General features: G+C 37.0%; 1 protein-coding gene across 1 annotated transcript in view; it reads right to left on the reverse strand.

Moving 5' to 3' along the window:
• Positions 1–21,575, reverse strand: part of OXCT1 (3-oxoacid CoA-transferase 1) — a 132,883-nt gene that overhangs the window by 54,777 nt on the left and 56,531 nt on the right. The window contains exons 8-13 of the mRNA XM_076007993.1: positions 20,067–20,174; positions 18,212–18,326; positions 15,504–15,598; positions 13,692–13,740; positions 6,734–6,806; positions 6,053–6,128 (exon numbers count right to left, since the gene is read on the reverse strand). Of these exons, the coding sequence (XP_075864108.1) occupies positions 6,053–6,128; positions 6,734–6,806; positions 13,692–13,740; positions 15,504–15,598; positions 18,212–18,326; positions 20,067–20,174 (516 nt within the window). The remainder of the gene's footprint in view (positions 1–6,052; positions 6,129–6,733; positions 6,807–13,691; positions 13,741–15,503; positions 15,599–18,211; positions 18,327–20,066; positions 20,175–21,575) is intronic.

A 21,575-nucleotide genomic window follows, 5' to 3' on the forward strand; every position in this document is an offset into this window, starting at 1 on the left:
CCTTGTCAACAGGATAGCCTGGAGGAAACAGAGTCTCTCTCCTCAATGAGAGTCTATGGGTAAAGTGGAGAATCAGGGGCCACTGGGGAGGCATCTAGCCATAATCCATCAGGACAGCTGCTGCGGGAGAGGCCCAGAAGCTGTCTCCAAAGACAACCTCACCCCCAACCCCAACACACATACACATACATACACACACACACATATACACACACACACACATACACACACACACACACAAAGGGGTCCACTTTAAATATTTTTAAGGACCAGAGAGAATGGAGTCAGCAAATGACATTACCAGCCTTCCCTTTCTTCTGAATTTTGATCCTTGTGAGTACCAAACAGGAAGTTGGGGGAGGAGGTAAGTAGAGAGAAAAAGTGAAAGAACATCACAAAACCTTTCTCAAATGCATGCACCCTATAGCCAGAAGAGCAGAAATGAGAGGAGATGCATTGTTTTTGAATGCATATTAAAGCACTGGTCACTATTTTGGACTGGACCCTATAATTCCTGAATTAAGACTGAGTTTATGAATTAAAATGACCAAGGACAGTGTATTATCTGAGAGTGAGCTCAAATGTAATGCAGCCTGAGTGTTCATTAAGGGCAGAGGAAAAGCTTCCCTAACTGAATAAAGTTAAAGGCACCACAGGAGATAAAAATAGCTCTGTTTTTATTTCATCCCACTTTTAGAGCTTGTTCAGCATAATGGATACAGAAGAAACACACACACACTCAGACATATGCTTGTTACAGCTGGTTTCTTAACACACACTCACTAACACAAAATAGTCACCACCAATGCTGTCTTTTAAAATCACCAAAGATAGCACCCCTGGAATTTGGTAAGAGATAACAACTGCTTAAAGCCTTCTGTCCAGAACAAGAGGGAAGAAGGAGATTAAGTGCCCTCCAGAATAGCAAGGTACTGCCTTCCTTCTAAATAGTCTTGATGGCAGTTTTTTTAAAAAATGAAAAATAATAGAATGATAGGAAAAAAGCTGATCCCAGTGTTAGTAATAGAGTAGAAATAGTGTGAGTGTTGTGACCTGGGATAATTTTTCTGGATGGCAATTCAGGGATATTTATCAAAAACCCTAAAATACTGACCAAGATATTCTACTTGTAGGTATTTATACTATGAAAACCATCCAATAAGTATACAATGACATTAAGTTCAAAAATATTAATGATATTCAACAGTTAGAAAATTAGACACTTTAAAAAGTCACTTTCCAACATTAGATGACAGGCAGTGGACCAGATTTGGTACATGAGCCATACTCTGCAGACTTTATACCATTCTCCTGTTAGAATATCAGCTCCATAAATGCAGAGAATTTCATCTATTTTGTTAACCGCTGCATCCCCAAAAAGGCAAAAACAGTGCGTACCCCTTAATATATGCCTAATCAATGCTTGTTGAATGAATGAACTAATTTAATCCCTTAAAAAAGCATATGATTTAAAAATTATAATTTTACAAATGATAAGTGAAAGAACCGATATTTAAGCCCAGGTCTGTCTAATTCCAAAGCTCTGGAATAATTCCAAAGTTCTATAGGTTTCCACTATATTACACAAATAAGTCAAAAGCACCACTGGCCGGGCGCTGTGGCTCACGCCTGTAATCCTAGCTCTTGGGAGGCCGAGGTGGGCGGATTGCTCAAGGTCAGGAGTTCAAAACCAGCCTGAGCAAGAGCGAGACCCCGTCTCTACTATAAACAGAAAGAAATTAATTGGCCAACTGATATATATATAAAAAAAAAAAAATTAGCCGGGCATGGTGGCACATGCCTGTAGTCCCAGCTACTCGGGAGGCTGAGGCAGAAGGATCGCTTGAGCCCAGGAGTTTGAGGTTGCTGTGAGCTAGGCTGACGCCACGGCACTCACTCTAGCCTGGACAACAAAAGTGAGACTCTGTCTCAAAAAAAAAAAAAAAAAAAAAAAAAAAGCACCACTGAATAATTACAAAAGCTGCACACCATCTCCTATATATTTTCCACCTGTCCTTTTTCCGTACTCATGGTTTGCACTTTGCTGAGCCTCAGGACCAAATCAACAATACACCAATATGTTAAAACTATATCTAGATCTTTATGTTTATATCTTCATCATCCATATATTTCTATTTCTGTATCTATATCTACGCATTTAGTATTTGGATTACAATGGATGCAACTAAACCAACAGTTCACTCTTGAACACAAACCCCCTTAGTTGTACAACTAGGAATGCTAAAGACTAGAAACTCAGACTATTAGAAACAGCATGTCTAGAAGACCCAATCGATTTTCTTCACTCAGACATGTAGCATACATGAGTACAATATTAATTTGTCTTTATTCTTTTCAAATACACAAAGAAATAAAAAATGTGAAGGAAAAACAAACACCAAAAATGTTGCCACTTTCCTCTGCCTTGAGAATGCCTTGTTTAACTTCTCCACAGTGGTAGAGGGCCCTTGGCTCTTAGGCCACTCACGTACTACAGCCCTGTATGGGGGGCTGCTATTTCTTGCTTTCAACAACCAGCTCTCATAGCTGATCACACACATCTGCTTCCCTTCATAAGTCAATAATCGATGCCAGCTGTTCTCCAAAAATAGGCATTAGGAAGGCACCCAAGTAGTTCTGAACGTAGATTCAATGGACTGCACATCATTCCACAATTTATTAGCTTGCCTGGGGTTTCACCACCATCACAATAAGTAGGGAGCATGAAGGAAATTTTTACTTTATATAAAAAATTTAAAAAAGCAAAAAACAAATTTTCCCTATTTGTATGCTCAGGGCAAAATTGTTAAAAAAATCTGTATACGTGGAACCAATGCTGCATACTAATAAGGTATTAAAGGGCAAGACAAATAGCACTCACACTGTTTGCTTGCCTTAAAGGCTTAATGTCTATTGTAATCTGATGTCATAATGATTGATAGTGATGTCATGACACTGAGAACTCAAGGCTTATACAACCATTGAAAGATTATTAAACTCAGTAAAAAAATAAAAGTAAATGAAAAATGATATAATAAAGCTGAACTTTTCAGCTCCTTGACTGTCAGATCTTGCAATAAAAATATACCTAAATTATATAAATCATAATGTAAACAACTTTGGGACAAATAAAAATAGATTGCTTACTAAATTACACAAGGAGGATAAGCTGCATCTTATCCATAACAAATAAAACCAAGAAAGGGTTAATTTTTGATAGTTGAATATGAAGTTAGTTAGCCAGATTGTACTGGCTCACATACAATTGTCTTGATTATGCCAGTGCATTTTAAGGCAAATATTCCTCTTTAATGTTAAGTAATAGAGCATTAAAGAAGATGAAAGCTATAGCCACTATTTAGGGAATGCTTGTATTGTTCACTTTTCATTTTCTTCTTATGTAATCCTAGCAAAAACATGTACTCCTGATTGTATAATTTGTAAGGAAAAGAACTGAAATTCCACCTGGATCTCTTCCAAACTAACCCTCATGGACTTTGAAGCTGTCCTGAGTCTCAAAGAATGAAAATATATACTGTGTATCACACACGAAGAAGTCAGAAAGTGATTATCAGTCACTGAAGCAAAAAAAGAAATGCTAATCAAAAACAACTCTACCAACTCTTAGCCAGAAGTGTAGAACCAAACCCAAGAACTTAATTTTTCTCAGCTAGATTTCCATGATGTTCCTACAGATTTCTAGTGTTTCTCATTGTCACCCTACTAGGTACATTCCTTTGGAAACTCATGGGCTCCAAAATATATTAAGAAAATGACAAAGTAATAAACATGTTTTAATCATTCACAAGAATCTTAACAGGTATGTAAAAATATTATTCACCTTGGGAAATCTTTCTTGCAAATGATAACTACATCATGCACGTTCTCACTATGAAAGTTTCCAGCCTTAGTGCATGCTAAACCATAATATAAACAAATCTTATACTGACTTTTTAAAGATGCCCAAGTTCTCTAAAAGGAAGAATCTATTGAACATGTTTCTGCTCTACACCCAAGACCACTATGCAAACTAATTTCAAAAATCATAGTCCAGATAAATAGGCATATTTAAAACCCTATTGCTCCTGTTCACAGAAGCTATTCCCTTCTCTGCCAGGTACCCTCAACTTCTCCTTCTTAACCTACCAAAATAATGACCCATTTATTCAACAAGTACTGTGTCAAGCTCTGTGCTATGTACTTTGTATGTATTATCTCATTTATTCCTTTATATAGTCCTATGAAGTAGGTACCATTTTATTATTCCCATTTTACAGATAAGGAAAAGTAGTTAATTGGCTCAACGTAACTGCTAGCAAGTGACAAAAATAAGACTTCAACCCAGGTCTATCTCAGTACAGGGCCCTTGGTCTTAACTACTAAGCTGTGAAAGCCAACCAGGACCTTTGAAATCATGTAGTCTCAAGCCCTCATTTTATAAAGACAATTTACCTCAAAGAACTGAAGTGATATGTTCAAGGTCACACCTTGATTACTGGCAAAGTCAGGGTTAAAACCCAGGGCTTGCTTTTCTATGCCCCTTCTACTACATCATATTGCTTTTTTCTAAAATTTGAAAATAGAAATACATTTGTATTTCATACACAAATAAGTATTTCCATAAATTTTCAATCTGGCTTACTGGACAATCCTCAAGAGACCCTCTCTGATATCTCTGGAGTCTCCAAAAGCTGCCAACCCTTATAGCTGATTTAGAATGACCCATATTTTTATAACTAAAGTAACAATATAATCTATAATTTAAGAGTTCTTACTATTGATAAGTCAATGTTGTTTTTCCCTTACATTTTAAACATGAGTGAATTGTGATCAATCTTTAATAGGCTGGTTCACAAACCTGTTCACAGACTGGAATTGCGTCAGTTGCTCTGTCCAGTTCAGTCAGTGGCCAGGCTACATCCCAACTAATTTAATTAGTTAAATTGGAAACTCTGGGCCTGGAACTCAGGTATCAATATTTTTTAAAAACTCTGAGGTGATTCCAATATGCAACCAAGTTTGAAAACCAAGGCTTTAATAATTATTAAAACTTTAAAATATACACCTGATCTGGTTATTTAAAAAAAAAAAAAAAACTTTAAAATGATAGTTCAGGTGGCATTACATTAAAAGAGCTCAACTAACATGATCTCTAACACTGTTATATTAATCCAGCTATATTAATTAATCCACCTTCCTCAAAAAATTCCTAAAAAAAATATATTAAAGATTTCATGAAAATGTGTACATCATAGAACTTGAGCCTCAGTTACTTGACAAGATTTCCTTTAGCTGGTGCTATAGAGATACACATGGAAATCCTTAAACACACACATAAAAAGAGTAACCTGGGCAACCAGCCAAAGTGAGCTCATACTCATGGACATATATCCACTATTGTTTCCATGCATGTAATCAGGAAGCAACCACCTAGAATATGTGAACTGCACTCACGAATCAAGTTACTGATAACAACCCTTTTCCCAAAGCTAATTCTAAGAGGTTTCTTGTTTGATTTAAATCATTATTAAATGAAAGCTGTTTGCATTTCACAAACATGTTTAACTGTCACAGGTTCTACATTCTATAATAGAAGACAACATGATTATTTATGGGATCACATGACCAATCAAGCGAAGATTTCAATCTCTGTGAATAAGAAAATAGAATTAACAAAATTAATGAACTTAATTGTTCTTTCTAGTTTAAAACTTTGGTTATGATAACTATTTGCATTGCTTACTTTCATCAGACTATAATTGACACATTTAATTTTTATCTTCGCCAAGTACCTGTTTTTTTCTAAGGAAAATATTGCATTAGCCCTGACCTTGCCTGTTTGTAGGCCCAACTACATAGTAAACTGGCAAAGCTGAATACTTCTCAGTGCTTAATTAAAAGCTGATTCAAATGAGAAATATATGTTAAAACATTTCGTTTTTAAAAATAATTATATTGTACTCTCATAGCAACTGGACAAGTTATTTTCTTAATATTTCAAAAATAATTATTCTGATTCAAGAGTAATTCAAAGAAAAAAGTGTCTACTTACAGGAATCATCCAGTTAGCCAGGTCACCGTATTTGGAGACCTGCATTGCTCCTAGCATTGTTAGATTGACATGTCCCCTGAGAAACAAAGAGAGGAAATACAAAGTAAATCTCGCAGCTTTATGTCCCCTTTGCTTGAAATTGCCAGCGATTATAAATAATTCCATATCCCCAAAATACACTTGTTTCCCCTACCTCGCAACTGGTTTCCAAACAGATTCACTCCAAACTTATGCAGAGAAATAACCATTAAAAGTTTTTTTTTAAAAAAATTATAGCTTATATTGTCTCCAAAAACAAATTAAAAACAGGTGTACACAGTGAGATTGTTTCCTTCAGTGAGGCAGAATGTGACTCGATTTGAAGACAAACACAAGCTAGAAAGTGAACACAGTTTGAAGAAAATGGTAGGATCCTCAGAAAGGACCTTAGAAATGTTTATTTCAGTCTAGTTGGCACAAAGGTATGTATTCCATTGTGGGGGTTCTTTTCATAACAGTGGGCTGGATATTTCAACGCTCACATTCACTGTGAATAATTTCACATCTTCTTGCAGCCGAACGAGCCCATGATAGTTTTCTGGCTGGGACATGCGGCTGTGTTTCAGAGCCTTACTAACACTCAGGGGATGACTCAGCTCATTCCACACCGTGTGAAACACGAGGGGCTCTGTTATTACGTACCCTCTAATCATTGCAAATGATTCATCGCTGGAGAAAAAAGAGGCTCCTGGAAGAACAGTAACTGTTTCTTTGCCTAAATGCACACACACACAAAAAAAAAAAGGAAAGAAAGAAAGAACAGGCTATTAGATTTCTAACGGTATCATAGTGAATGGAGAGGTCTGTCCATACCTTCACTGTTTCCAAAAGAATTTAAGCTTCCTTTACCAAAAGGCTGCGGCATAAGTGGGTGGGGAACAGAGTAGGAACTGTCCACCATGTGAAGATGAATATTTTGTACTACCATTGTTCAGTATTGCACATGATAGTGATAACAAAAAGCAGACCAACTTAGTTTTATTATTGTTTGTAAATTCTCTACAGGCAATGCACCCCTCAATTGCCCACACCTGTCCACCCTCTCATCACGCCCCCTCCCCCCCATTACCTTTACAAGCCACTGCTACATATGAACAGGGATAAGGAGGGAAGGAGTTCTGGGGTGACACCTATCAGAACCTAATGCTATTGTAAGTCACCAGAGCATAAAGATTGTGGAATAAATATGAACTTAAGAAGAAATGCAATTTTGAAAAGAATGATGCAGGAGATGTCCCTCAGGCTTTTTTAGAATCAATGAATAACTTTCAATTACAACCTAAGTTCTGATAATCTAATATACAGCATGGTGGTTATAGTTAATAATGCTGTATTGTATACCCAAAATTGGCTAATAGAGTAGATTTTAAGTGTTCTCACCACACACACGCGTAACTATGCGAGTTGATGGATGTGTTGATTAACTTGATTGAGGTAAATATTTCACAATGTATACATATATCAAATCATCACATTGAAAACCTTGAATATAAACCATTTTTATTTGTCCACTATACCTCAATAAAGCTGAGGAAAAACAGAAATAAAATAAATAGGTCAGGTACAGTGGCTCATGCCTGTAATCCTAGCACTTTAGGAGGCTGAGGTGGGAGGACTGCTTGAGGCCAGAAGTTTATTATCTGCCTGAGCAACATAACAATTCCTTGTCTCTACAAAAAATAGAAAAATTAGCTGGTCATGGTGACATGCACCTGTAGTCCCAGCTACTCAGGAGGCTCAGGCAGGAGGAATGCTTAAGCCCAGGAGTCTGAGGTTGCTCTGAGCTATGATGACACCACGGCTCTCTAGTCTGGGCAACAGAGTGGGACTCTGTCTCGAGGGGAGGGGGAGAGGAAGGGAGAGACCTAAATTAAATAAATTAATAAAAATCAACAAATAATATAGAAGGGAAGGACCCACATAATACCTTACCATAATTTGGTCTGAACCCTCCTCAGCTCTCTCTCCCTTTCTTTCTCTCTCTCTCTGGTTCATCTTTATTCTCTTGCTCCTATATGCTTCTATTAAAACCATAGGACTCTGATAAAATCAGAAAATAATACGGTAATGCTGGTCAATTTATCTGATGTTAACTTCTAAAAGGTCCTCTTTGAAGGACCTCTCCCAAAACTTCCATCTCATAATAAAACTTCAGATCTTCAAGGTCATCCACACCCCACACAACTAATAATATAACCTGACTCATATGCAAGCTGCTCTTGTCTTGTGATCTATTTCCTGTCTGTTCAGGAGCTTCAAGTACCTGGGAACAGCTTCTGGTCTCAACCAGGAAGTGGTCACATGCCACTTTGCCAAAGATAAATGAACTGTCTGAGGACACACCCCATTCAAGGCCCCTATGTAAGGGGGCAGACAAAAATAAGGGAAAGAGAAGTTGTGATTCCAAGACTGGAACAGAGAAAAAAGCTCCCCAGCACAACAGAACCACCGTCTGACCATACCCAGCTGTGCAACATAGCTATATCCTCAGCTTCTTAAGTCTTTCCTGAAAGCTAATTTTCCCTCAATATCCTCCCCTTCACTCAAACTCGAGTAAGGAAAAAGAGTAAGTCTATTTATATCATGCTGAAATATTTATTCCCCAAGGGAGTTTGATTCTAAATGGTAGAAACATTTTCATATCTTGCAAAATACCATAAAACTCAAAAGTTTTGGAAAATACTTTCTAGTATGGTTAGTAAGGAGTTGTAGAAAGCAAATAGGACTTTGTGGATTAAGTGAGATGATGCATATAAAGTCCTTACTCTAGTGCTTGGGACACAAAGAAAGGGCTCCATAAACACCAGCTTTTATTATTGTCATTCTTATTATTCCTCTCTCCAAACCCACTTATAAAAGAGACAATGCATTGCCCCTCTAGTGATAAATGCCATAGAACCCAGCAATTGGTTTTTACAGTGGGGTTATGCAGCCAGGCAGTGTGAGCTCTAGGTTTTATGATAACATAACACAATTAAACCTTATTCTAACACAACTTGTATGTCCAGAAAATTCAGATCTTCACCAATCCTGTGAAGTGGAAGTCGAGGAAGAATTTGTCTGACAAAAAATTAGAAAAACATAAAAATCCCAATTTTCTGGTTTTTAGAGGCTAAATCACAATAACGCCACTGGCTGGTAGTACACAGAAGGCATTCATTATTTACCACTTCACAGGAAATTCTGATATCAATGGGGAGAGCCTTGGCTCTCTCTATACAATTTATGAAGCACAGTTTTATTAAAGAGTCCAGAAAACAACTCTCATGGAAAAAAAGTTATCAGCTCCTGCTAATATATTCTAGCACCTTATAAATTACATTCTTATGAAGCAAAGTTAATTTTCACCATTTTTAAACATCCAATGTCTAAACAAAAATAAATATCCTAAAGTTGAATCCATGTTTTTCAAATACGATGTGCAAATTTGGTCAAAAGTTCATAATAAGACAATCAACATAAAGGAGGCCGGGCGCCGGGGCTCATGCCTGTAATCCTGGCTCTCTGGGAAGCTGAGGCGGGAGGATCACTCAAGGTCAGGAGTTTGAAACCAGCCTGAGCAAGAATGAGACCCCGTCTCTACTAAAAATAGAAAGAAATTAATTGGCCAACTAAAAATATATAGAAAAAATTAGCCGGGCATGGTGGCGCATGCCTGTAGTTCCATCTACTCAGGAGGCTGAGGCAGAAGGATTGCTTGAGCTCAGGAGTTTGAGGTTGCTGTGAGCTAGGCTGATGCGAAAGCACTCTAGCCCAGGCAACAGAGTGAGACTCTGTCTCAAAAAAAAAAAAAAAAAAGGAAGGGTGGCTTTCTTACTTGGCTGCTCCTGATTGATTTCTGTCTCCTCCAATTTTTCTGTGTATACACCTGCATCTTTGCATGTATTTCAGTAAAAGAGCTACTCAATTTCAGTCACTGAGTCCTTTGGCTCATAATTTAACAGGTCATTCTCTCAGTAGTGAATGGCTACTATGTGTCTTAAGCAATGTTATAAACCAAATTCAGCTCCCCTAAACCACTGGTTCTCAAACTTTAACACTCATCAGAATCACATGGTGGGCTTACAAAAAGGAAGACTGCTGCACCCAACTGCCAGAGTTCCTAATTCAGCAGGTGTGTGGTGGGGCCTGATTATTCCTTTCCTAAAATGTCCCTGGTGATGCTGATGCTGTGGGCCTGGGGACCACAATTGGAGAACCACTGTCACGAGCAAAAGGCACTTACTATCCCACAAGAGAGAAACACAGACAAACAATTATAAGGCACAATGTGGTGGGCTTATGAGAGAGACACTAGATATCTTATGGTTCAGGGGAAGGGCATTTCTGAGCTGCAGAAGATTTGGAGAGGACAGATGAGCTGGACTTGAAGGATATGCATAATGCATTATGATAGGAAATTGCCAGTAGGGCGATGAGGATGAAAAAGGAAGAAGGCAGAAAAAAAACCTGGTGAAAGGCACAGTAAGAGCAAAGGCATGCAGGAAGGAAAGGATGAGCCATGATCAGAATACACCTAGAAGTCCAGGACACAGTGAAAGATAAAAGCAAAAAGGTTGGTTGCAACCATTAGAGAGATCTAGAATGCTATGCTGTGTGTACTTTAGACTGCAGGCCTGTGATTCTTCATATGTGGTACATACCCTTCTAGAGCAGGGTTTCTTGGCACTGCTGATCTCTGTGGCTGGCTAACTCTTTGGGGGCGGGGGGGGCACGCGGGCTGTTCTGGTTGTTGTAGGATGTTTAGCAGCATCCCTGGCCTCTACCCACTAGATGCAAGTAGCACCTCCTTCCCCAGGCATGACAATCAAAACTGTCTGCAGACATTGTCAAATGTCCCTTGGGGGACAAAATCATACCCCACCCCCAATCCATAGAAAACCACTACTATAAAGGGTATGTGTCAGGCAGGGGTGGTGAGCAGGGATATTTATAGCTTATGAGATCAACATGGTGATTCTTTCTAAAGCAATTTTAATCAAAAGTAAGTCATTTAAAACATTCATATAGTAAAATAAGAAAACAACATCAAGAAACAGGGAGATGCAAAATATAAAAGCAAAAATATGAGATTTAATAAAGATTCCATAATTGCTTTGGGTTACAGCAGGTTCAACCCAGATCTTCATTGAATCTCTGAAATGTCCCAAGCACTGGTGTCTACACCTCTGTAAAAGTTAGATTATCACCAGGTGTAGTTAGGTATATATAGAAAAAGGCCAGGGCTCAAAAACAGAAGACTGTGTATGAGTTCAGTTCAGTTCATAGCAATGTTATCTTGAACACGTCACTTCATTTTTCTGGGCCTCAGTTTCCCTATCTGTACAATAAGGTTTCGCTTGAATCTCAAATGGTGTAATACATGTGAAAAAGTACACTCTAAACCATATGGTGCCATACAAATAGTAATTCATTTTTACATAAACTTACGAGACTATCATTTTAAAAATAGGACCCTCAGAAATAGTTCTATTATTATTTTTAAATTTTATTATATCAGTTATACCCATAATCATAACTCTCTGATTTCATTTAAATGAATTTCCATAAAAATCTTTTCAAATTAATACAAATAATGGGCTGATCTTCCAGGTAATTTCCAGGTAATTTTGGGAATTGAAGAAACCACCAGTTTATATTCTAACATCTCTAGCTCAAAGTATTTACTCCCTAATTTAGACAACTTCAAAATCACAAGCATCAAATTTCCCACAAAGGACTTTGATAAAAGAGTTAGATTATTATTAAACTGATTTGCAACTTGGCTTCCATTAAGCAATGAATTCTTCTTTTGCAAAGTAGTTTAAGATTATACATGGTATTTCAGAAGTTGAAATATAAAATTGGTGGCTTCATTAGAGCTGTGCTACTTTTAAGCTCAATGGAATCAGAAATACCTACTGTCCAACTACATTAACAAGATTAACTACTTTTCCAAGGAAAGTGAGTTTTATGAACTCAAGCCTGAAATTTGAAGAATGGAGTTATTCATTTTGCAAATAACTCACTAACATCATAAATTAATTAAACCAAGCAGCAAATATTTTCACAGATCAATGAGCTATTGCTAAAGGGTACAGTACAATTAAATTACAGCCTTGGTTAAATGTCATTGCTTTATCACAGTGGGTCTTTCAGAGTTGAGTCATGTTAACTAATTCAACTATTCAACCAGAAGCTGTTTTACTTCCAAAATTTCCAAGTATCAAACATCAATTCTACTTGGCAGCTGGCCTGTATGTTCAGCTCATATTACTTCTCTTCTGAGATTTACACATACTATTTTTGAATGCAAAGTAAGAATAATACTTTTCCAGAGGTAGAATGAATAAGAGTGAAAGAAGGGTGCAGAAAATCATGCTAGAACTTAAAAATTAGCTTCTTATAGGCAATTTCACTCCAAGGATGATCCACAGCCTCAACATGGGGACAGTGTTGCCTCAAGCACAGGCAGTGATGATGGCCAAAAGGCCTGACCTGTCCTTCCTCCTCTAGGCTTCTAATATATGTGATTCAACGTCCCAGTCAAAGAAAAGTGTAATAATAAAAAGGAAAGCATCTGAGTGTGGGAACAAAGGAGAAGACAAGGCTACAGTCCCCAGTTCAAAGAAACTGTATTTATTGTTCATGTCACTGGGTCGAACTTAGTGTCAGAGTGCATGCTTAAGCACCCTTGTACCTTTGGAGGATGTTCTCTCACTCCAATGAGGACTACACTCATAGCAGTCCCAATATTTCTGGCAGCAGGAACCGGTTTTATGGAAGATAATTTTTCCATGGATGGGATAGGGGTGTAGGGAGGGGTGCCAGGGTGCAATGGGGCAAGGGGGAGCGGCTATAAACACAGATGAAGCTTTACTTGCTGCTCACCTCCTGCTGTGCAGCCCAGGTCTTAATAGCCCACACACTGGTTGGTACTGGTTCTCAGCCTGGGGGCTGTGGACTGTAGGACTAGAGGACAGCAAGCATCCCTACAACAAAAACCACCGTGTACTAGATCTTTTCTTTCTACCACTATGGGTCCACTCCCCACCCTCTCCATCCTGAGAAGGCTGAGAAGGCCTATTTTGACTGGGGACTAGCCAATGGGAGGCATAGGCAGGAGACCCAGGCTGCTGCAAGCTGGCTGTGTTCCTGAAACAAAGGCCATAGTTCCTGTTAGGTGACCCTCTCCTACCACTGCCCCTTAAGGCCTTGGCGTGATATTAACTTCCAGTGGGATTGTACCATCCTTTCTTGGTTTCTCTAATCCTGTCCACACCCTTGTAAATTGTTCCTTACTTTAACTCTCTTCAATTACCTTATTTGAGAGCGCTCTCTATCTATGGGCAGGACCCTAACTGACTGACCCAACAAGCCCTTCCATTAAATGTGCTTCCACCTGCATTTTCTCCTTTATCTCAGTCATCCCTAAATGAGAGAAGACCTCAAAGAGGGTCTAAAAAGGCTTATCTCCCCTCTTCAATGATAAATACAGTGGCATACTATCCAGAAAAAGACAAAGAATTGAGTCCAAATCCTTACTATTGTTTGGCACAGAACAAAATTAATATTAACAGCAAAAGGAAACACTAGAAAAATATGTAATAAGAGAATTTACCTGCATTAATTAGATCTGCATCAGCTTCATGTTGTAATGGATATGGACCCTGTCAAACACAGCACACAATTAGCAAAAGAAGATTCTCACTGAATCATATACTAAAACTGTAATATAAATAACTTCCCTAAAAACCCTACAAAGTTATCAACCAAAGACTTGAGGTGAACCTTTTAAAAATAATTCTGATGTGTTCATGGCTCTGTTTTTCATATTAATTAGTCTTTTCTACACCAATAGTTGTAATTGGGCAAATGACAAATATTTTCTAAAATTACCCATTTGAAAGAAATGTTGTAATATTAGAAATACAGGCCAATTAAACAAAAAGTAATTATTTAGTACCTAGCATGCAGCCTATGTTATTCATAAACTTTTCTGGTAGGATCAATGAATACAAACTAACATTGCATTATTTGGCTAGAAGTACCTACAGAGACAAAGTTTCAGCTTTCTCATGTGAAACACCTAAAGACCTGAACTGGGGGTTGTAATCTTACCTCTCATTACATCTAAGTTTTGATATACTTCTGTCCTAATGTTGTCATTGCTCAATTATTCTAAGTTGTTTTTTTTTGGCATATATTTTTATAAGGCAATTCTATTTATTTGAATGGAGCAGGTAGTTATAACCTAATGTAGATTAAGCAAAAAGGGAGGAAAAGGAAATAGGGTACAGAAAAAGGCATAAGATGGATCCAAGAATGAGGAAACATTGGCTATGAAATTTTTACATACTTTCTAAGGAGGGAATAAAAATTTATCCTATAAATAAACTGAAGTGGCAACTAATATTTTAGATCTATGTAAACTTTCCTTTAAATATTGGTCATGAAAAATTCACATAAACTTATTATCTCTTGTCTTCCAAATCAGGGAGTTGATCACTCTAGATAATCGCTAAGGTACCTTAAAAGTACAAGTCCTTGACTTCAGTTTGAATCTGCTTTTATCCAGATATGTCATTTTTGTGTTTTTGAAAATGTCATGATTATTGCCTCAACCAATCAGTATCGACTATATGCCCATGGTCATTATTTATATTTTAAATACTGGATATACATTTCTGATATGTACAATTTCTATTACATTAACGGTTAAAAGCTACAGAGAAATAAAAGATTTAGGAATATTATAAATTGGCAAGCCATAAATAATCCCTGCCACAGTTAAGAATTAAATTAAAATTATCATCTGGAAAGCAAAAATATTTCTTAATATTATTATAATATTGAATAAAAATATGGCCTAATTCGATAAGAAGATTGAGCCCGGCTGGAAGGTTCATCTTGAAAAGGAGAAAATTCTACCCTTTTGGACAATACGCCCTCAAAAGGAGAATTAAATGAGAAATTCTAAGACTTTTTGAGGTAATCAACTGTCAAAAAATGTCCCTGTCCAAAAGCAGAAACCTATTCTTTAGTTTCTCATTCTGAGCCTGATTTCTATTTAACACAGAAATGTTAATAACCTACATTATCTTATCCAACCACAAAAGAGAGAGAAATAGCGAAATAGGAAATCATGAGGTCTCTCCAAAACAGGTACGATATGGGAGATGGAAGCTGACAGACTTACAAGGAAGAACAGTCAGAAAGCTCACAGTCAGAACACTACCACAATAAACAGTACTACATGCTCACAATTAATACTGTTTTCAGGGAAAAGGTAAATATTTTATTATGAGGATAAAAGTCTAAAAAGAGAGAAAAGTAAGATTGAGAATGTTAAACTAACAATTCTGTTATTTTTACTATGTGAAGTCTCATTCTCCATCAAGACTGGATAAAGAAAACTTTATTTCCATCTTACCAAACCCAGGACTCCATTTTCACTTTGAAGATGAACAGACATATTTGGGCTAATAAAGTTGCTGGCCAGAAGAGGGATTCCTATGCCCAAATTAGCTGGAAAAAAAAGATGTTAAGGCCCAACATATAAAAGGTAGAGAGATTGTACCATAAACCTTCTACATATGTAAATCTGAATAGAAGCCTTCTTTAAAGGGAAGGCTTGCTCTGAATGTAACAACTGATTATATTCTTCATTTACCCTCTGAGCATTATTTTGTAATTTTTCAAAAAGAAAATTTCACAGATTTTTCAATAACATTAACATGCTTTTCCACAAAGATATCAAAGTGGTACCTTCAAAAGTTACCCAAGAGATCATTTTAGCAAAAATGTAAGACTATTTTATTTTCATTAACATGCTCAACAACTTTGGATTGATATATTATTAAACATGGCTTGACCTTTGTTTAAAAACAATTTTCATTATTCAAAACTCCCACTAAAAACAAAGATGATTTAATATTTATCATCTTTATTGATAAATAAATCAGGCTTCCTTTTTTTTTGAGACAGGGTATCGATCTGTTGCCCAGGATACAGTATAGTGGCATCATCACAGTTCACTACAACCTCAAACTCCTGGGCTCAAGATATCCTCCTGCCTCAGCCTCCCATGTAGCTGGAACTATAGGCACCCACCAACATACCAAGCTAATTTTTGTGGGGTTTTTTTGTAGAGACAGGGTCTTGCTATATTGCTCAGGCTGATCTTGAACTTCGTGCCTCAAGTGATCTCCTGCCTCAGCCTCCCAAAGTGCTAGGATTATAGATGTGAGCCACCATATCTGGCTCCCATTTTAAAGTTTAAAAAAAGTTTTCTGAGAGTACCAGAATGTCTGCTCAAAAATCTATTAGCTCCTTTGGATCTCTGTGGCAGCATTCATTGGTAACCGAATCTTCTCTGAGACATAAAAAGAAGGAAGGGAGGGAATTAAGTTTTAGCAAATACAATTAAAGCAGTATATAAAGTAGCTGTGTTAAGGCACCAAAGAGCTAACTGAAAGTGTCAAATCTTTTTCCTTAGATGATCAAAACAGGACCGACCTTGATATGTATGCAATGGTGTAGGTTCAATCCCGCCTCTCAACGCAGGCATGCTGGCCAGATCAGAGGTCTTTACACTGCCTAAAACTGTTGCCCACTACCACTGAAAACAAAAGACCTCACTGGAATTATTCCAAAGAATGCTGGTGTGCTGATGAGATTATAGTAACAGTGAAATCTTTATGAATCAAGGCCAGAAAAAATAGTTTATATGTGATGCCATATTATAAAGTACAAAGGCCAATATGACAACTCAATGACCCAGGACACTATGGGCACAATAAGTCCATAATAGCTACTTAGTTTACCTCTTGGCAAATCACAGGCTACTACAATATTATATGTACTTCATTTCTTTTGAGTAAGTCAAACACCAGGGAGAAAAAAGTCCATGTACTCTGGGTTGAAAAAGAGTAGGTGATATGGAAGGACCATTTATATGAGTTGACTTGCAAATATTTTTCATAAGCAATATAATAACAGTGAATAAAGAATACTTAACCTAAAAATCAGTGTTATAGTCAGTATGTAAGCATCAATGTAAGTCAATTGACATGGTTGAGAAGAAACTCAGTGACTCACTTTCACCTACTAAGTAAAGTTGGCTGACTCCCTAGCTTGCTGATATAAGAGCTGAAATCGAGGGAACATAATATTCTTTTCCCCTATGTGAATTCTCACCATAACACAAGGGATAAACTGAGAAATAAAGAAAAATGGGGACGAGGTAAAGAGAAAGGAGAAAAAGAACGTTCTCCCAGTCAAGATCACAGTCTGAAAGACTGATATTCACAGACTAGGGAAGCTCACAGAGTGAGATACTTGTCGTGTTTACAATTCTTCCTGTCCTAGCCCTTTAAGTATGGCATTACTGTATATGCCATCCAACAAATATTTATTTTATCATATGCTATTTGTATTTCTATGTATTATTTGTATTATATAGTTCAATGTCTGACATATTGAAAACTAGAAAAATGGTGAACAGACCCTCTGTTAAACACATTTAAAATCCAAATACGAATTGTACTAAATTATGTCTACCCTACCTCTTTTTTGACAAAGTATCTAAAGCAGAATTTGAATCATTCATTGAATACCTTTACAAAACATTGAACATAAAAGGGCATATTCATGGGATCTTTGTCAAAGGAAGAAGAAGATCATTAAGAAGTTGGATTTTATGTTTCATTGGGTATACAAATGTCAAAATATAGAGAAAGAAGATAGCATCGGTTATCACTAGTAATTCTGAGATTTGAAACCTTCATCTTTGATAATTTCTTTTCCTGATAACCTCTAGCTAAATGCCAAATTGCTCTGAAATCCGTTATACTAGATACTAGTATCTAGTATACTATATACTAGAAACTATACTATATATCTAGAAAATAGATAAGCAAAATTTTGGTTGCCATTTTGTTTTAAAAAGGCAAACAGATTATATATACATTTTATATATCTTGATTTCTTCAAGTTATTTGCCAAATTTTGATAAAAAAGAATTGTTCAACTGCTTTAAAAGTTACCACGGACTAGAGATGAATCACTATGCAGAGGGCCTAGTAGCATGACCAATATGGGAAAGAGAACACCTATGTCTTTGCCTGGGATAAAGGATACCATACATGCCGTCCTCAAACTCAAGAGCTGCACGCTTGATGATACGTTCCCTTACATCCTCTCCGGATTTCCCAGATTTGGCTTTTACATCTCCTTCTTTCCGGATTGATAAACGCTTTAAAATAAACAGAAATAAATTATTCATGATTAAAGGTATGCTTGTATTTTATCACTGCTGAAATATAAGCTTTTACTGGAAAAAAAAATTAACTCTCTCCCATTACTACTATGAGACAAATCTCGAATATATAACATGGGTGACATTTGATGACAGAAATAATTCTTTAGGAAGTAAGTGAAAGCACTCAGATTTGTGTGAAAAAGAAAATATGCCTGTTCTGTTTAAAGCAAATAATCCCCTTGTTATCATCACACTGACTGTTGCTACTGTTACTCTTGACTCTTGCAAATGAATTCTCCTCAGGGGCTCAGGAATTGGCCAGAAGAAAGAAAAAGGAACAGACCTTCTGGATCTGTTTTTCAGGGCTGTCAGAATGTGTTTACCAGGTGTTGCTGCTGCCAACTGCCTATTTCTACCCACAGAGCCTAGACTGGTTTTGCTACAAGTACATCACAAGAATCACAGAACTATCTAGAAACCAGCCAGGAGACTATTCATATTACTAAAATCCTTGACACAGACTCTGGTTACTGTTTGCAAAAGCCTCATCCTTTCTCCCTAGGCCCCTGACACTGGTTTTGAATGGCAGAATGTCTGTCTGATGTCCATAAGATAGTGGGTATCTCTGGTCCTCTGAGTTCCCCTACTGTATCTCTATTCTGTTGCTGATCCCTGGACACTTCTGAATCTTGATAACAGTTCTGGCCAGCTGGCCATTCTCTATGCTCTCCCTAGCCTTAGAACACCTCCAGATCTCCTGTCTCCCAGCTGCTCACAGCTAATGATGTTCTTTCTGCACTCTGAAAGTGCAAAGCAACTTCAAGAGAGACAGACATTTCTGAACAATCAAACATTAAGGTTCCAGTTGGGTAAAGCCAAAGACCTGATTATTCTTCCCTACCTTCGAAGACAGCCAGCAAAACTATGTAACATAAATCAGGACAGTTGCAGAATCTGGTAGACATAACCTAGAGAACTGCATGACATGGGCATATATACTGAAGGAAATTAGAAATATTTTGCCCCCAAATACATTTCTTTGACATATTTTGAGATGGCATCTATGAGTCTCACAGATAAAAGTAAAACTGCAAAGCTGTCTTTTGTTGGGGGAGAAATCTATATCTGTAGAGAATACAACCAGGTATATCTCCCCCAATGTAGAAAAGATTTACTAAGAATCTGACACCCTTTAAGGTCTAAAAATAAATCATAGATTTACCCTGTATTTGCTCTGAGGGCTGCTACCTTTAAAGTTTCACTTACACAAGACCACCTTTGCTACCTACTTAAGCCTCTTCCTCTCTCCCTCCCAAAACCTGCTTTTCTGCTTTCAAGCCCCCATTCCTTAAAAGCCTCTTGTACCTCATTCAAGAGCTAAATCTCCATTTTTGAGAGTTCCCATGTATACATGTTAAAATAAATTTGTATAGCTTTTCTCTTATTTATTAATCTGCTTTGTTGTGAGTTGATTTTTCAGCAATCCTCCAAGGGCAAAGGAGAAGTTTCCCTTCACCCCAACAATACCTTGTGAAGACAAGGAATTGTTAGGCTGGGCAGTGGTACAGACAATCATGTTGCCTTAGGACCAACACATGAGAAGCACCTATTAAGATCTAAACCAAGACTTCCTGCTCAGCCTTAATTCTATATCATCAAGAATGGCCCCAGGGACATATATATCTCTCCAGTAATCAGAACCATAAATACTGACAGAGAAGTTAAGTCAATTACCTCAATTCTTTTCTCATATTTTTCTCCCTTTATAAGGCGATGTACATAAATCTGAGGAATGTGAATGTCTTCTGGAGCAAATGAGCCAATATCCACAATTTCTTCAACCTAGACAAAGAGAAATTTTTTTTAAAAGTTAGGTAATGGAAGCTTAAACTAAACATTTTTTATTTTCAAAAAAGTAAAATATTTGCATCTTTACCTATAACTTAGATTGGATATATAATGTAAATATACATATGAGAGAATACGTATATGTATGTATGTCTGTGTACATATGTGTAATGAATACCATAACTTCTGGACCCAAAAAGAGAAGAAATTCAAATGCATGTGTCCAAACACAAAAATACAGAATATAAAGCTCCAGAACTTAGTCTTTGCCTAAAAGAGCCTCAGTTACAAATTTGTCAAGTGGCTGGTCAGTACAGCTGCTTGAACTTTCACAAATTGCAGCTGAACTATGCAAAACTTGAAAGCACATCCTTAAACACAGATTTTCAAAATTCATGGAAAATTTATCATATCAAAGACAAAAATCTGTAACAACATCTGCTCAATTGAAGAGCTTTTTAAATATAGATACAAATACTATTTGTATCAGTTTTTAATTATTCCTGCTGTTAGTGTCTTAGAATCATGATAGAAGTGCAATCACTGAAATAATTTTCTTAGACAGATGTCAATATGGGAATTTCAAAAAGAAAATATTAACTATTAACCAGAAATACTCAATTTAATTAGAATTAAAGTTATTCACAGAAAATAACAGCATTTTATAGCAATATGAAATGCCTCCCATGTCACTCTACTATTTAAGAATTAATTTTTTTAAAAGATATTTTTTTGCATTAAAAAAACTCAGAACAAGGATCAAAGAAATTAAACATCTATTGTGGCCAAAGAATTAAGTTTCTGGTGCTATATACATATTAATATATATACACACACGTACGTATCTTTAAATTGTGAGCACTAAACTAAATAGATACCATACCCAAAGCAAACTGCTTATGCAAACTGATTTATACAAGGAGTGTTGCATTGAACTTGCCTGCTAAACTATTAACTAAACTCTCTAGCATAGCCCTCCTTATGCTATTCTACTACGTGCCCTCAACAGGCTTCTCCTACAATCAAAGAATACCAGGGATTATAGGCGACATTTTAGTTATTGTCCAATGCTCCCAAATAGCTGAAAAGGATCAACATGGTGGATTAAAGCTATCTTCTTTGATAAACAGAGGACTCTTGACCAAAATCAAGGAAGAGTCAGTAATCACGTTGGTATCCACGCTGAACTAATTGGGTAGATGCAACTGGGAATGCCTTAGGGGGAGACAAGAGGACCCCTTACCAAACTGGACTCACTGTCTTTCTCTCCAAACCTCTCAGTGCTCCAGTGTTCTCTATCCAAGATGGTAACATGGTGGAGAAGAGGTGGAGGGAAATGCAGAGGAGCTGGGCACTATTGCTATCTTGTCAACTGGTTGGAACTTTCAGCCATGA

This window comes from Microcebus murinus, chromosome 11 (assembly GCF_040939455.1).
Source record: "Microcebus murinus isolate Inina chromosome 11, M.murinus_Inina_mat1.0, whole genome shotgun sequence".
Taxonomy (NCBI): domain Eukaryota; kingdom Metazoa; phylum Chordata; class Mammalia; order Primates; family Cheirogaleidae; genus Microcebus; species Microcebus murinus.